The sequence below is a fragment of the Centrocercus urophasianus genome, unplaced genomic scaffold (assembly GCF_019232065.1).
Source record: "Centrocercus urophasianus isolate 14NV4802_14NV808 unplaced genomic scaffold, USGS_Curo_1.0 seq_10, whole genome shotgun sequence".
Classification (NCBI taxonomy): Eukaryota; Metazoa; Chordata; class Aves; order Galliformes; family Phasianidae; genus Centrocercus; species Centrocercus urophasianus.
This window is the reverse complement of record NW_024884142.1, coordinates 3,383,969-3,400,222: the sequence shown is the minus strand read 5'-3', so window position 1 is coordinate 3,400,222 and position 16,254 is coordinate 3,383,969. Positions and strand designations below refer to the sequence as shown.

The 16,254-nt window shown below is 39.4% G+C and overlaps 1 protein-coding gene across 7 annotated transcripts in view; it reads right to left on the bottom strand.

Annotated features, from left to right (window-relative positions):
- The window catches only part of PUM2 (pumilio RNA binding family member 2), a 64,462-nt gene that overhangs the window by 16,857 nt on the left and 31,351 nt on the right, over window positions 1–16,254 (bottom strand). For 5 of the 7 annotated variants that reach the window (XM_042828352.1, XM_042828380.1, XM_042828372.1 and 2 more), the window contains exons 9-13: window positions 15,662–15,801; window positions 14,272–14,410; window positions 9,331–9,474; window positions 8,114–8,395; window positions 3,286–3,522 (exon numbers count right to left, since the gene is read on the bottom strand). In XM_042828352.1, coding sequence (XP_042684286.1) covers window positions 3,286–3,522; window positions 8,114–8,395; window positions 9,331–9,474; window positions 14,272–14,410; window positions 15,662–15,801 — 942 coding nt within the window. The remainder of the gene's footprint in view (window positions 1–3,285; window positions 3,523–8,113; window positions 8,396–9,330; window positions 9,475–14,271; window positions 14,411–15,661; window positions 15,802–16,254) is intronic. The other 2 variants (XM_042828394.1, XM_042828403.1) reach the window with 1 other exon arrangement.

The following is a 16,254-nucleotide window of genomic DNA, read 5'->3' as shown; positions in this document are numbered from 1 at the left end:
GAAGCTAAATCCCAGTGGCTGGTCCGTTGGAAAGAAGAGGCACAGAGGCATGAAAGACACGTAAGCCGTCTAAAAAAGAGCCTTACTAAGGCTTTAAGGAGACAAATCATGTCAAATTACTAACTCCTCAGCTCAGGTAACATATTTAATATAAAAGACAACATTAAAAATATGAAAAACTGTATCTATGCAGGCTTCTTTTATAGCATTAGTCTGTTAGTACTTATTACCAAAGCATTTTTCAACCATTTCTAACCAAGATGTACAACAGATTTATTGCACAGGAACTGCAGTTTAAATCCAGTCAGCGTTATTTGCTAGTAAAATATACTGAAGCATATAAATATTTTCAACTGGACTTCTACAAAACATTTTTATAGCCATAAAATGAATCAGCTTCATCTCATCCTCAGCTAAAACAAGTCAACTTTTCCTTCTCACACTGGAAATAAACAGAACCACATACACATACACACAGGTGTACCTACAGTCGCATAGGTACTTTATGAAGCAATGCCAGTGCTTGCTGTGCCTGCTTTGCCCTACTCCTACAGGGCAGGTATGGAGCAGAGGCAATGAGAGGCTCCCATGCTGCTATGCCAAGGGCCTCAGCTCTCGAGCAACCAGCTCTCAAAAAGGCTGACCTGAACAACAGCACAAAATGAAAATAACTAACTCCCAAAGTCCTGATTTTAAGAATCCTGCTCCTACGATGTGGCAACGTACCATCCAACAAAGCAAGCACTATCAACCTAAGGGAATTTTTAGACCACTTCCATTCATATCTTTGCCCCTGGGAGTGAAAGGGTAGTTCAAATTCATGACCTTGCTGCTCCAACCGATTACAGTAAGGCAGCAGTTACAAACAACTGATATATCCCTTCACATAAAGGGAAACTGACACTAGACCAAGGAAATTAGTGCATTTCTAATTTAGGATGTTGGATAAGAGTTGATGAGAAGAGATAAAAACAGCAAAATATCACAGGTTTCTTGTAAAAGGGAAGCCTTTTTATTAAGCTACAAATTGCAGCAGTGTCTGACAAAGGGGTTATAAAACCATGCACCCTTCCCCAGTATTGTGCTCTAGTGTTTTGGTGGCTGAAACAGGAGCAACTGAGTTTGATGCCCATCTTAAAACAGGAGTGAAACTTAGCTGAACCTGTTCATATAAGCAGGCAGGACAAGTTTTGAAGGTGGAGGGAGAGCTGCGTTTGACAGGCATTATCAGGAGACCAATGGAAACTGCATGCAGACGTGAACTTACAACGTTGTTCTACTCTGAAAAGTGACTGCGTGATAATCGCACCCTTCTCAAAATATGCTCCCTGTTTGACTGCAGGTTTTGCTTCTTATTGGGTGAAATAGCTTTGGCTTTTTTTTCCCCCCCCCCCATGTGAGAACAAAACAAGAAATCTTCCCAGAGTGGCTGATGAACACAGCAGAACGAGCTGAGGACAGGCAGCAGCAGAAGGGCTGACCTTTTTGCAGTGGTTCCCCTTGGGTGCAACTGCACAACTAAGTAACAAAGGGGAGAGTCCAGAAAATGCTAAAAAATAAAAAAATAAAGCACTGCATTTTCGGTGAAAGTAAAAATCCAAGAGAGCCTCAATTTCAACACTTCAGATGGACTCAGTAAAAAGTGCACCAATTTATAATCAAGTCCACTGCGTGTGGAAAAGGCAGCAAGCACGGCAGCCAAAAATGCTGCGTCAATTTTCAGAGTACAACTGTACATTGTGGCCTTTAAACACCGATCTTGTAGATGACTTCATCAAACTGTTATACTTAGCTCACACTGCCAAACAGTCTGAAATGGATTCAAATCAGTATTTATCACCAATTTCTGCTGACAGAGGCAATCTTCCATACCGATTGCAGCTCACTTAGCATTTACCAGTTGTAAAGCAACACAACGTTCAACATTTTGAATTTTAGATAATGCCTTCCAAATTTTGTTCTGAGTATAGTTTTCAGTAATATGAAAACTATTGTGAGAGTACTTTGAAAAGAAAGAAAGAGAAAGATTTCCATGATAACCCCATTGTCAGATGTTCAGAACTTTCTCAAAAGCCTCCATTTGGGCTGAAACTTTCCATGCTTGGTCTCAGCCCAAAGGTGCACTTTGTAGACCTGGAAAAGGAAAAAAGGTAAGTAAAAAAAAATAAAACGTGCTGAAACATCCCCTTGCCCAGTTTTACTTCGGGTATTCAGCACATAACCATGAAGGGAATACTGAACTGCAAAGGTAATATATTTAAATTACTTTCAACATCGTTACAGAAATCACACATTTCTCACTTGAAGTGTATTTTTGGAGGTGGGCACTTTAGTTTTTTTTCCTGTTTTATTTGCAGTAAACTGAAGTACAGGGGTTCAGTTGCCTGCTACACGAACACAAGTGCACACTGGAGTGCACTTTAACGGAGCAACAGGCAACTCAGCTCATCATTTCATCCACTACAATTTTAGCATCCCAATTAAATGACCACATCTGCAGTGAAAAAAGGTAAAGTTTCATTAAGTTACCTCAGGGTAGAGGCGTTCTCTTCTAAAATTACAGTAGGCTGTGGTGGAGTTACTTTAGATTTTAGTTTTCTTATTTATTTTTAAGAGGTTGAGCTCCCACGTCATCGGACCGGCTGACAAATTTCTAAGATTACTGTCACCACACCTTGAAAATATCTCTGATAACCAAAGAGCCACCTCTGACAAAGCCTTTGCTATTTCTTTCATAAAAGCATTTTCTTTTCTTCCACCAGCTGGTGGGAAGCACTCATCTTCCTGGCACAGCGCGTGGGCCATAGAGCTCACCCATTCCAAATTAACACGTAGCACGTTGAGAACTTTACACACTGCCATGCTAAGGGGCAGCACTGAAAGTCACTTCACCATTCAACAAAAAAACTCGTCTTAAAATGTTCTCGAAGCGGTAATACACTGAAGTACAAATAAAATTGCTGCACCTTTGCCCATTATATTGCAGGAAGCAACAATACAAAAAGCTGTCAGTCTTACTGGGCTCTATCAGGCTTATGGAAGGGAACAAAAATCAGCTGTTGGCCCAACAGAGCACAAAAGCTGAGTGCCCTCCACTGTCAAACCAATGACCATTTGACTGCACTCTTCAACCCTCAGGAATGGGCCCTTTTCGATACAAAACTGTTTTAACAGCAAAGATAACGTGACATCTCTTATGCAACACATATTTTACACATAGAAATACATACACACATACAAACAAAACGTGTTTTGTTTTTTCGTTTTTGTTTTTGTTTTTTTTACCTAAATGCAAACTGGATGAGGATCCATGTGATGAAAGTGATGGCGGTGGCGTAAGTGAATGTCCTGGAGTTTGGCTTGGCAGAGGCATGCCTATTGGACTTGGAGAGGAGGAAAATCCCAGACTATTGTAAAATGGCTGCCCTATGGGTGCTAGGCTGCTACTAGATCTTTTGTACAAGTCAGAGCTAGTAGATAGAGAATCTCTCCTTGTGGCACTACTACTTGCAGAACTGCCAACTGAAGAAGAAATAAAAAGACCCTAATTACACAGTGTCAACTGAATAAAACCTAATCCCCAACTACAGCTGGGCAATAACAGATGCGATCACAATAATTACAGCAATCATTATGACAAAGACAATTACTGTGATAACCACACATGCTTTTAAGTAAATCTAAGTGGGTATAAACACACCACATTTCATTCTAGACTTCTCACGGTAATGTTGTAGTACTCCATTTCAATACCTTGGGCTTCAGGCTTTATGGGATTACAGAGCAATTGCATACAGTGAGCAGTTCTAAAGATATTTCCACTGAACTCTTCAAGCATTTTTTTCCATCAGAAATTAACAGACAGCAATACTCGAGTGCAGGAAAAAGGCTAAAAGCAACTTCTTTACTTATAAGGGTTCAGAAAATAACTTATGTTGCTGTTTGGTTGTTTCTGAACCTCCTCGTTTGTGATCCCCTCACCTGTAGGAAAAAACGGCTCCTAAAAATTCCCTGAGAGAATAATGATTCTTAAAAGAAGGGGTTTATAAAGATATTATAAAGACAGAGCAGGCTAAGAAGAAGAGAAGCAGAGCAGAGATAGGAAAACTAAAGTGAGAAATTCAAAACATAACTCTACTGCTAACACTACTTCTGAAAAACAAATGAGACTAGAAGCTGTGGCTAACAGAGCATTAATGAAGAAGTGGTTATCCTGCCAGCATCATTCAGCAAGGCGATGAGCAGTCTAGGACAAATTAGGAGAACAACAGAAAGTTTTTAGAAATGTTAAAGTCAATCTGTTGCATATTTGTGTAATAGTTAACTACAGTGCCTCTTTTAAACACTGGAACATTATTACATCAATGAACTGAGATTACGGCTATCTGGGTAACATAAGCTGAATCAGAAAGCTTCAGGTTCTGTGCTTCAACTTAAGGAAAACACCAAACTTCACTTCCATAATCTTTACCCATAGTAGGGTACCCTCATACTAAGCCAACAGCATGCTCCAACATAAAGGCCTCCTGATACTTTCCACTTGGAGGCACTGTGATTTCTTGTAACATCAGCAACTTCGCTAATGTTTTTCTTGGCAGTTTCAGCCTGGATCAAATTATTCAAAGAAGTTCTGCCCAACAACATGGCCATTCTAGGAAACTGGGAAAGATGCTTCACCTTTATGAAAATAATCCAGTCTCCTATTATTTGAGAAATTAATGCTTTAATGTACTGAGATAGCATGCTACCAATAGGATACCTTTACTTGCATGCTCTCTTTGAACTAGAAATCTTACTGAAATCACATTTCTCAGAAAACCAGCAGAGATCTGGTACAGATTCACAACTAAAAACTCTCCTGCCCATTCATGGCATGTCTGAGATGGTCAGTAATGGTTTTCTTGCAATTGCACTTCTAGGCTTGTGTACCATGCCAAAAATGGACTCCAACTGTTGTCCAAGATTCCACCTTGCTCTTGGAATACTCATCAGGCAGTGTGGAAAGCAAGTTATCTACTTCAAATGCAGAGGACACAAGAAACCAGACACAAGAAATAGACCAAGCAAAAAAAAGGAACCAGGAGGAGAGAAAGGTCAGACAAAGGAGCCAACAGGGAGACTGCAAGAAAACTGGCAAGCAATTTCAAAAGTAGCAGAATCGAGGATGAAAAAGAAAGGAGATCTGATGAAAAGTTAGGCTACAGAAGGTGTATGTGACTGTGGGTCAAAGAGACTGGAACAGTAAGCTGATAATGGGAACGTCACACAGTACAAGCAGAAACACACACATACTGAGGGCAGGAGGGGAGATAAATATTGCCTGAAAACTAGTAAGGCAGACATACTGGAGGAGAAGCAAGGAAGAAAAGATACTGGACTAGCTAGCAAGGAGATTAAGACATCAGAAGAGCAAATTAAGGTAACAGCTGAAAGAAATCTTAAGATTTGCGACTAGCCCTCCAGGTTCTGTCTCAGTTGATGAACCATGTGAGTGTTAATCCAGTACTACGGAATGGATTGTTAATTTTCTGACTGGCTATGGGGAAAAAAGCTAGACTTCAGTGTTTCTTATTCAGCTAGAATACTGCAGCTTAACAAGTTACCATGAACCAGCTGAACTGCATCTTGACACACACACAAGGCTCAAACAAACAAGACAAATTGAATTAACTCCATGCCCTCCTTACCACTAAGCTAATGCAGTCCCATCTGCTACGAGCCAAAGGTAGACAGACATCTGGGAAGCTGCCTTAGTTGATCCGATTCTCAGCTGCCTGTTAAGCTGCAGTACCTTATGTACCTGAATCTTTAAACTGGAGCATGAATAACTTTATAAAAAACAGAGGCTGGCAACACGCATACGGCCATTTACAGACGCTTGCCTCTTTCCATTTTCTGCTTTGTTCATCATTCAGCCAGCTACAACATGCTCCCCTTTACCTTTTTTTTTTTCCCCTCATAAGGCTATTTTTTTTTTTTTTCCCTGTGCAGGAACTGCAAACACATAAGGGGCAGAAGGACAAGATCTGTACTGCCACCTGTCAGTCTCCATGGACATCGTCTACCTGACATTCAACTCCTACAGCAACACTTAGCAGAGTTACAGGTAAGCCAAGGCTTTGGCAAATCAAAACTAAAGTTTGTTTTTCATTTGCTCAGCATGCGTTAAGATTTTTCCTCAATCTGTGCAATTCAATTCATACACACATTACAGCTCAGAAGCCTTTGTTGTTCTAAGAAAAACATGTTTAAGTGGCTGTTAAGGCAAATACAGTTTATACTTAGCAAGAGGGCACTTTCAATATACTTTTACTGCATTAATGCTTCTAACAGTAGTTAGGGTCTGGAGAGCACCTTTCATCAGCACTTCTCAACTGCAAAAGCACGAGCTTCCTGCTCCTCTGCTGAAACTACCATGTGGAAATCACCTAAAACACTGCTGCAAGATTCCAGTATGCGCCGTCTATGCTGAAGGCTTTGGACAAAGCTCTGGAGCTGAACTTTGCCACCAGATGACGGCATAATCTCTTGTGCCAGCAATAAATAACTTCTATACCTCTTCTTAGACAGATATACAACTAAAATCAGAATTGTATGGAGGTCTTGGTGATAATGCTGGATAAAGACTTCCATGGCTTACAAGTATACTACCCAGAGATCTGAAATGGGTGCACTGCATTAACGATGCAGATATTGTTATGACCACAGCTATCAATGAAATAAAAGTTTACCTAGAGCGGAATACAGCTGCCAAGAACTCACTGAAACCTACAAGTAGCTCAGGAAATAATCTGTATTACAAAACGCAGCACTTAGTGCCATTATTCTGGCAATAAAATTTACCTGCTGTGATACTATGGAAAATTATTAACCCTACACAGCTGAGTGGCTTTTGTGTTTAATTGAAAATGGCACTATTTGAATTCACAATTAGAGAGGACCGTAAGAAGTGTAAGAACTTGATTCTAGAATTTGTATCATTAGCTTTGTTAAAGCAAGTAAATGTTTGGATAATTTTGTGAAAAGCAATACTGAGAAAATCTCATGCTGGAATGCAGCCATGTGATGTCACCACTTTGGTACCCAATGAAAGGTATCACATTTTAGCACTGAAGGGTGTGGTTTTCTTTCTGTTTTTCCATACACTGAGCTATCTTGTAATAGCAGTTACTACTTCTACACTTCAACATTATTTTAATTTCCTGTGGGGCATTTTGCCTTGAAAAATACTGTTCAAGTACTATTTTTTTTCCTCCCAATTTCCACCTATCTGCAAGATGTGCAGGATTAAAAGTAGGGTTCACTTATATCAAAACAGTAAGAGCAGTAAGCAATTCAGTTCTGTAACTTAGAATGTAACATGAATAGGAAATGCTTAAGAAAGATTATTTCATTCCTCTTACTAAAACTGACTCTTAAATATAGGAAAACCTACCTTGCATATTTAAAAACTGTGAGAATAAAATCCTGCCACAGATTATACAACATTATGACTTTTTAAAATTCTTACTTTTGATAACACAGATGATAATATTGAGGGGGATTTGTTGCAAGAACGTAAGGCTCCCAACTCTGCTTAAATGTATCTAAGATTAAATCTACTGAGATTAACAAGGACTACTCCTAGATATCAAAGCTCTCCGTGATCACAGCCTAAACCTAGAAGCACTGCAATACTACATCAAATTTAGAATATCATGAGCAGTTTGTTAAATAAATAAAAGGGAAATTTTCCTAACATGAGAAATTTAACAAAAGAATGCAATTCTTAAAAGCAATCGGTTGTTACTTAAAACACAAAATGAAGGCTTCATTTGCAAATAAAGAACAAAAAATAACCTACTGGATGAACAAAGTTCTGGAGCAAAGCTCAATGCTCAGTAGAAAAAATTGTTTTAGAGATATCTACGACTAGAAGGTATTCTTCAAAAATTATTCTTGCATAGTGAATTTAAGCCCTTTTTTCTTCCCCTAAAATTTGCTTTCAATTTCCATACCCTTTTTTCAACATTGTTTTTGGAAATGTACGTGTATATCACGTATCTGGATACAAATACAGTTTTTTCCCTTAACACACAAGTCTCACAGTTTCCTCACTATATTACCAACCTACCTGATGAGCCAAATCCACCAAGTGCAGAGCCGATAGCTGCTCCTAAGGAGCTGCTACTTCCAAAGCCAAGAGATGTACTTCCTGGTTGGCCAGGACCATGTGAAAAAAGGGAACTGTTTGGGGAGTTATTGGTCAAAGAGTTACTGCCATAAAATGAATTGGACTGTAGGCTACTATTTGTTTGCTGTTGCTGTTGCTGTGGCTGGGCACCAAGTGGCCGAAATAGACCGTTCGTGGCTCCCGTGAGATTGTTTGCTGTTCCTCCAGCTGAAGCAGCTGCAGCTGTAAAACACACGTTTTCAATCATAATTACTCTCTCAAACATTTCTGACTGCAAATGGACTATTCAGGTCTAAATCTTATTCTTAAGAACCCCTCTTAAACAAACAAATTCACATATTAAGAAAGAAAATCTGTGGTATCATACAGTCTTAATTACCCAAGGAAATAGAAAAAGTAAGACAGCATATGTCAGAAGCTAATCAAGGCTGCAGGATAGGTAATGTAATGGAAGGAATTTTCAGTGTAAACCTATAAACATTACTGCTTACTGAACTGTGCTTTGATATTCAAATTCACAGTAGCAGAGTTGCAGCTAACATTCAAAGACATCTAATGTCAGAGCAAGAAGCTCACAGATCAACTTAAAATCTAATCTTCTGAATAATTTAATTTAAAATAATTTAAAATAATTTAATCCTGTGTCAATATTTTGGATTTTAATTTAATAAATACAATAAATACAGACGTTTTAATAAGGTCAGGCCAGGCTCTGCCCCAATAAAAAGAAAGCTAGAGACTTTCCATGTAACTAATACTCCTCTTCCGCTTATCCATTCTGTACATTTTTCCTTGCTATACTTCTCATTAAAAAACAAAACAGAAAACCAGCAACTTTCATAAGAAAAGCATAGCAAGACCCCAGAGTATTTCATCATCTTCTGCCAGGCCGAAGCAATGAAATGATGCTTCCTAGAGGACACCATTCTGAGGAGTGATGAGAAGTGCATGTTGTATGCATGGGGAGAGGAAAGGAGAAAATGATAAAACAGCAGACGTGACAATAATAAACAGCACATGGTATATCCTTCACAACTGGAAATCCTCACAGGGTGTGTATGAACCACATCAACAATATGAAATACTAGTCAACTAACACTGCTGCTAAGGTTCCATACAAACAAGGAAGAAATTTCCATGGAAGGTCAAATACTTACCTGCTTGTGCTGCTGCAGAACTGATTATAACAGGAGTTGAGGCCACCAGTCTGACTGGTGCTCCAAGGCCAGTTCTTGCTCCAGGGCCTACTACTAAGGCACCAGTCTGATCATAATAGGCAGTGGGAGCTAGTACTTGATAGCCTACACAATACAGAATACAAGAATTAGCAGTACGCACAGTCTTGAGCAGTCAACACTGAAATACCTTGTCAACAAACTGTAAGGGGGAAAACAGCATTTCTGCCATAGTCTCCCAGCACATCGACCAAACATCAAAAGAACAAAAACTATTAATATTGGAAAAGAGTGACAAAAGTCTTTTAAAATCTTAGGAACATTCTGTGTTGTTTAAAAAAAATCTAGAACGGTCACTGGATTTAGCAATTTCAAGTTGAATGTTTGCCTTCAAGGTTAATAAGTCAAGCTTCCAAATACTACAATTGAAAAGGTTCAGCAGCACTGCAAACTTGTCATGATCAGAGCATTACTGCTTCTTCGAGCAATTTAAAATATTCCACTACTGTACTCCTGAAAAGGTGCTGAAATCTATACAATTGAAGTGCTTAGCTAAATGCAAATTTGGTCACTCCTTATATTATCTGTCCCCATTTAAAAGTTTGTCTACAAAAGCACATTAGTGAAGGTGTATTCCACATGTAGGAATACTTCTGAACAGAACCAAAATGGTCTGGTCTAGGGCAGTGCAGCAGAACACAGACTGTAATCCAAGAATAACTGCACTCAGTTGAGTTGGAACTCGTAAAGAAAAAGGAAGAGTTTGAAAACAGAAAAACAAGAGCAATGGGAACAATAGAATACAAGACACAAATGAAGGAAAAGATAATAAAAAGTGAAAAAAAGCCAAAATTTTGCACACTGGTTGAAATCAGTATGCATGTTCAGCACTAGGCCTAACAGAGGGCATCGCTCCTCACATTCTATCTGAAACAAGTTCTCTCTGAACACGAAGACCTCTAATTTCTGGTGAGTACCTTCATCACCGGGCTCCTAAGTCATATTCTGTTCTCCTGAGTTTGTAAAACAAGATGTAAAATCTCTGCTGATCAGATGGCCTGCTTCAAAAACAGAGCTCAAAACAGCTGCCAACAGCACAGTGGAAACAAAATCTTCAAATCTGAAGACACAAAGAAATCTCAGGTATTAACCAAAGAGGAGAGGAACAGTGAAAATCCAGAACTTCAGGTTTGCTCTCACGTTCAAGATGAATGCACAGTACTGGCTATGAAAAGTTGTCATCACCAGCATTCTGAACATGTCTGTTCCCATTGCTCACCACCTACTTTGAATTTCAGGTGCATCTACAATCTCTTCCTCACCAGCAACACAGGAAAACAGTCTTTCTGCACAGTATGTCCAGAAGTTCAGCCAGTTGAGGAAGGGAAAATTTAGGGTGGATGTCAGGGGGAAGTTCTTTACTATGAGAGTGTTGAGGTGCTGGAACAGGCTGCCCAGAGAGGCTGTGGATGCCCCATTCCCTGGAGGTGCTCAAGGCCAGGTTGGATGGGGCCCTGGGCAGCCTGGTCTGGTATTAAATGGGGAGGTTGGTGGCCCTGTGTGGCAGGGGGGTTGGAGATTCATGATCCTTGAGGTCCCTTCCAACCCTGGCCATTCTGTGATTCTGTGATAGTTAAAAACGACCAAAGCAAGGTCCTACAATGAAATGGGTTAGGAAATTTAATTATAGGTGCCACCAACTGCTTTTGCCTAGAAAACTGAGTTGTGCAGCACTACCGTCTTCACCACTGAGGCTAATTTCCCAAGCTAGGGAAAAAATGAGACAGATAGCTACCTGGCTTAGTATAGTTCAGCAGAGAACTCAAAGGAGAGTGCTGGAAGATCACATGATATCAGGAAAAATATCACATACACCACAGCATACATTAGCAATATTTAATTACCTACTCCACTAATACTTCTACTCAAAGCGTGTTCAATTTGTATCATCATGTTGGTCCTGCTATTGATTATCACTGTATCACAGAAAATCACATTTTCAGAACTCACAATTGGTTAACACGCACCACGATTTGCTCAGCCCACCTACCCTCTCCTGGTGTTCAAATGCACAGATAATGCTACAGCTATATAAGAAAGGACTGAGCATGTCTTTACACCCTTCTGCTCATCTAAAACTAATACATGGCATTTTATACTACTTCAGGCCCAGATAATGTAAATGAACCTATCTTCCAATGTGAAATGCTTGGGGTGGGAGGAAGATAAAAAAAACAATTCAGAAAATTTACACTGTGTTACAGTAACTACGTGTCCTGGGATTGATGCTAACACAGTACATTAGTTTGAGTTTTTCTGAAGTAATTGACTAGATGACTGCTAATCCAATCAGTCAAATAACAAAAGCACCTTACATTATGTCCTTTGCATTACAAAACGCTTGACACTTCTCCTTATCTTATACCAGTCACAGACATTTAAAATCAATATGCTGGGTCATAGGTATGATGGTGATTTGCTAGGTCCTGTGTCCCATAATTCCCTTTCTCCTCATGTTTCATTTTGTATTACCTCTCCGTCAAATAATCTCCTCACATCTTTTATCTCAGAACTCAACTGCTCTATCTACATTTATTGTATCAAGATCAGTGGGGAATACTAAAACAAACTGGTTTACCAGTGTTCTGTTTTACTGAAATGATTTCCAAAGGTCTCCAAAATCACACTTTAAAAACTTTCTGCATTCTTTTCACACAAACTTTAAATGCTTTCGAAAAATGAGAAACCAAGAGGAAATCTGTTCTCCTGATCCTCGCAACCAATTCTGGGTAGCTCCTATCCATCCAGTAATTTCTTCAGTGTCTGCCACTGGAAAGCTCCTACTCCCTTCCCTCTGCAGCTTCTGTCACTGATTATTCAGGTTGAAGCCAAACATACGTCAGTTTTGTCACTTCTCTCTACTCAAGTTAACAGATAGGACACTTCCTACTGCCAACTCAATTGTCTGCCCCTTCTAACACTACCATCCTGACATTCTCTCCCTACTCTGGAGCATAACTTGCAAGTCATCATTGAGTCCTCTCTGTGTAGAAAATTTACAGCTTCTTCCTTCTAATGTACCCAACATCCGGCTGTTCTCTGCACACACAGTTGAAAATTCATTCAGCCCTTTGTCTTCTCTCTTTCCTTAAATCTTGCAGCCTTCACTCTCCCAAGTTCACCTGCTGTACTGCTAAAGGTTACTTTGTGCTGTCCCGACACAGATTTCTCTCTGCACTCTTCCTCTCACAAATCAAATTCAGAACCTATTTTCCTATCAGGAAATGATTTGGATATGCTATAACCTTTATCATTTTTTGCCAACCTCATAGCTCTCCGTAGATCTGCCACAATTAAATCTGACTTCTATTTAACACTACCTGGAGGTACAAGAAAGTACAACCCACCGCAATGGCACACTTTAAATTCTGGGTAACAGAACATGCAATGCCAATAAACAGAAACTGATGGTGTCAACGTTCTATGCATACAGTTCAGACAAATTAATATACATGTTCACCTGCATGCTACATCCATCCATGTCAACAGCTACATCCATCCATGTCAACAGCTACAGCTGTGTGGATGCAATATAACTGAAGTTACACTTGACCTAGCCTATTCAGGCAGTAATGCCTTCGGAGTGATTCACCTGGCCAGCTGCTAGGCATCTCTTTCAGGGTAAACTGCAACCTCTGTACAGCAAATGCTCGAGCTACATCCTCACAGAGCACAACAGCTCTTTATACAGCTGAGGTCCCAGGGAGATTCCCACGCCTGGATGCCTAAGCTCAGTGCAACCCTCCCCGTTTCTATTTGTAGAGACAAACAGGTACTAATCAGGTGAAATTGGGGTACCCTCTGACTTTGACTTGTGTATTCATTTAATGAGAACTGTCCAGTTTTGAAGGATTCCTTGCAATGAGTAATGTGTTGTAGTAGGATTGAAGAATTTGAAATGGAACTGCACGAGCCACTCCACAATCGTCAAGCTCCATGTGCAAAGCAGGAACTACTATAGCTAGGAACTACTAGCTATAAATAAACAAACAAAAATCAAATGACAAAATGCACACACAAAAACTGCACAGTTAAGCCTCTGAGGCTTTTGTAAAGATACCAACAGCAACTCTGGTAAGCTGAACTGTTTGCAGGCCTTCCCTGAGGCTTTGGTGAGGTGCAGAGATGCTACCAAGGGACAGAACCTGTACAAGCCAAATGCACTTGCAGCTACCATCAACTTCACCTGATTTAACTATGTAAAATCTCAATTTTGGTATTCAAGAAGGGCCGAATTATTTTTGCTCAGGTTAATGGTATTCAGCATTTAAAATGATCAGCTTCAACCTGACACATTTATTATATGGTACTGAAACACGTAATACTACCCTGATGTCAGAAGCCATGCCCACTAAAAAAAAAAAAAGCCTCTCAGCTTTGGTGTTATTTCACCTTAAGCACATTCTGATCTTCAGAGATAATTAATCAGTAATTTCCTTCTGAATTTCCCGATTTTGAATTCTGATTTTCAGATTTTAAATATTATCACACTCATAGGCAAAAAAAAAAAAAAAAAAATAAATTAAAAAAAAGAAATAATTATTTAATGGTGCATCAGACTATTCAGACAATTCACAGTGAAGTTTAACACAGTGAGCAGTTGCTTCATTATACGTGAAATCATCCTGTAAACTACGTGTGATACCTCCCGTGCATACACTTATGAACAGAGAAAACATGAGAGGAATTCCTTATGTTTGAAGAATCTGTGCAAATACATAAACAATGCATAACCACATACAACTCAATTCTAAACAGCTTACCAAAAGCATGGCAGGATTTTGATAGTTAATCTGGTATCTAACACCACCAGTATTTTAACTTTCAGGTCTATTTTCTCAACTCGTTGATAAACACACATACCTGGCATGCCTGTAGCAAGACCCTGACCAAAAGCCAAAGCTGGATTTGCTGCTGCAGCTGCTGCAAGTGACTCTGCCTGCTGCCCTTGCTGACCCTGACTGGGAGTAAGTGGGCGCTGAGTTGCTCCAGCACGCAGAACCTGAAAAAGACCATGTGATCCCCTTTACTTCAGAAAGCAAGTCCTTTATATGCTTCAACAGGCTTTGAATAGTTTCTTTGCATATCTGATGCTATTTCCTATTTGAATACTCCACCTTATCAGTTTCAAGAATATTTAAATACAAAGAATAAAAAACATAAACCAATCTGCTGATGGTCATGACAGTGCACGTGCCCTGCTCTGATCTCACTTATGTTCTGTCAATGGTATCAATGGGTAAAGGAAAGAAGAAAATCTGGAAGGCTGATAACATTTATGATTCAGATTATCTAGTGACTGAGCACCTGTCCTTCCCTTACAAATAATTTATTATTTGTTTACACTACTGATTATCAGTCAAACTGAGAAGTAATCTAAGTTCTTGCAACTACTTTGTTCCTCTAGGCTTTAATAGCCCTTTCCACGTCCAAAATAAGAGAAAACTATTTACAATATATCCCACACAATACATTATGTGAGATTTATTCCAAGTGGGTACTAATTTTACAGACAAGGCAGAAGGCCACAGGAGAGACAATACACATTATACTATGACCACGATCAGCAGGAAGACAGCTCCACCTGGACAGTATAACAGTGACCACTTCTTCATGGTAACTCAAAGTCACTTAGATATCAAATTCCTAATAACAGTACTGAAGTTAATTCCATTGCTAGTGATAATGGTCATTCAAGCATCTATCAAGCATAACATCATAATACATCCATGGATTTCATTTGTGGGCAGAAACACCACTTGTTTGTACAAGTGCCTCACAAAGCTTCAAAAACTGCATGTAGACTAACAGTAGAAAAGTGATAAATATATTTAAAACTCATTTAAAGAAAATTGCAATAAATTCTAGCAGCAATTGCTTAGTCATGATTACCAAGGCAAAAATAACATGGCATAGTGATGCTGTAACAAAAATAACCACTCCATCTCTTTTCCTGCAATCACGGCAGTTTCCTACACTAGTTTCAAATTTTGTTTTAAAATGTGAGCAACCACACACAGAATTACCTAGACAGGTAAAATCATAACAGTGCAGCAAACAGGACTACAATAATCGGCAACGTAAGGAAGTTGAGAAATTCTAAAGAACCAAGCACTTAGTTAATTAGTGATATATTAATATTGATACATAGAACAACACTTGAATTAAGTAACGTCTTCTGGAACCTCATCTCTATAGACTGAAAATGCTACAAGCAAGCTATAAAGGATGTCTCCTCTACACAAGCACGTACCGGCTGCTGTCCCTGTTGTGCCTGGGAAGCTGCTTGTTGATTTGCTGTGGTATTTGCTGCTGCAGCTTGCTGCTGAAATAAATTGGCTGGATACACCCCCCAAGGAACACCATAATACTGAGGCGGAACCACAGCAGGACCTAAAACCAGAACACTTGATTATTCCATCTAATGCAGCCAGTTAAAATAATTGTTTACACCGTTTGCAGCATCCCTCATTGATCTGTTTTCTAATGTCAAAATAGAAACTGGTATTTGAAAATTCAGATAGTCAAAATGATACATTAATATAAGGGTTAATTTAAAGGATTCATACGAAGCCATACTTTCCTTATGAAAAAATAACCCTGTGAGATTCAAGTGATAAAATGAAAAACATGGTGATCAAAGCTCAAAGCATGCTCAGAATTAATTTCCATGGTTGGAAGGAGGACATCACTGAAAGAGCCAAATTCATCCTCCAGCAGCACCTTACTAAGACTTGCTCACACACTGCTTCTGCCTCCCGGCCAACAAGGCACAACACTCTTCAGAGTGCTTGATCCTGTACTTACCTTTTAACCTCCTGATAAGTAGAACCCACAGAAGGATAA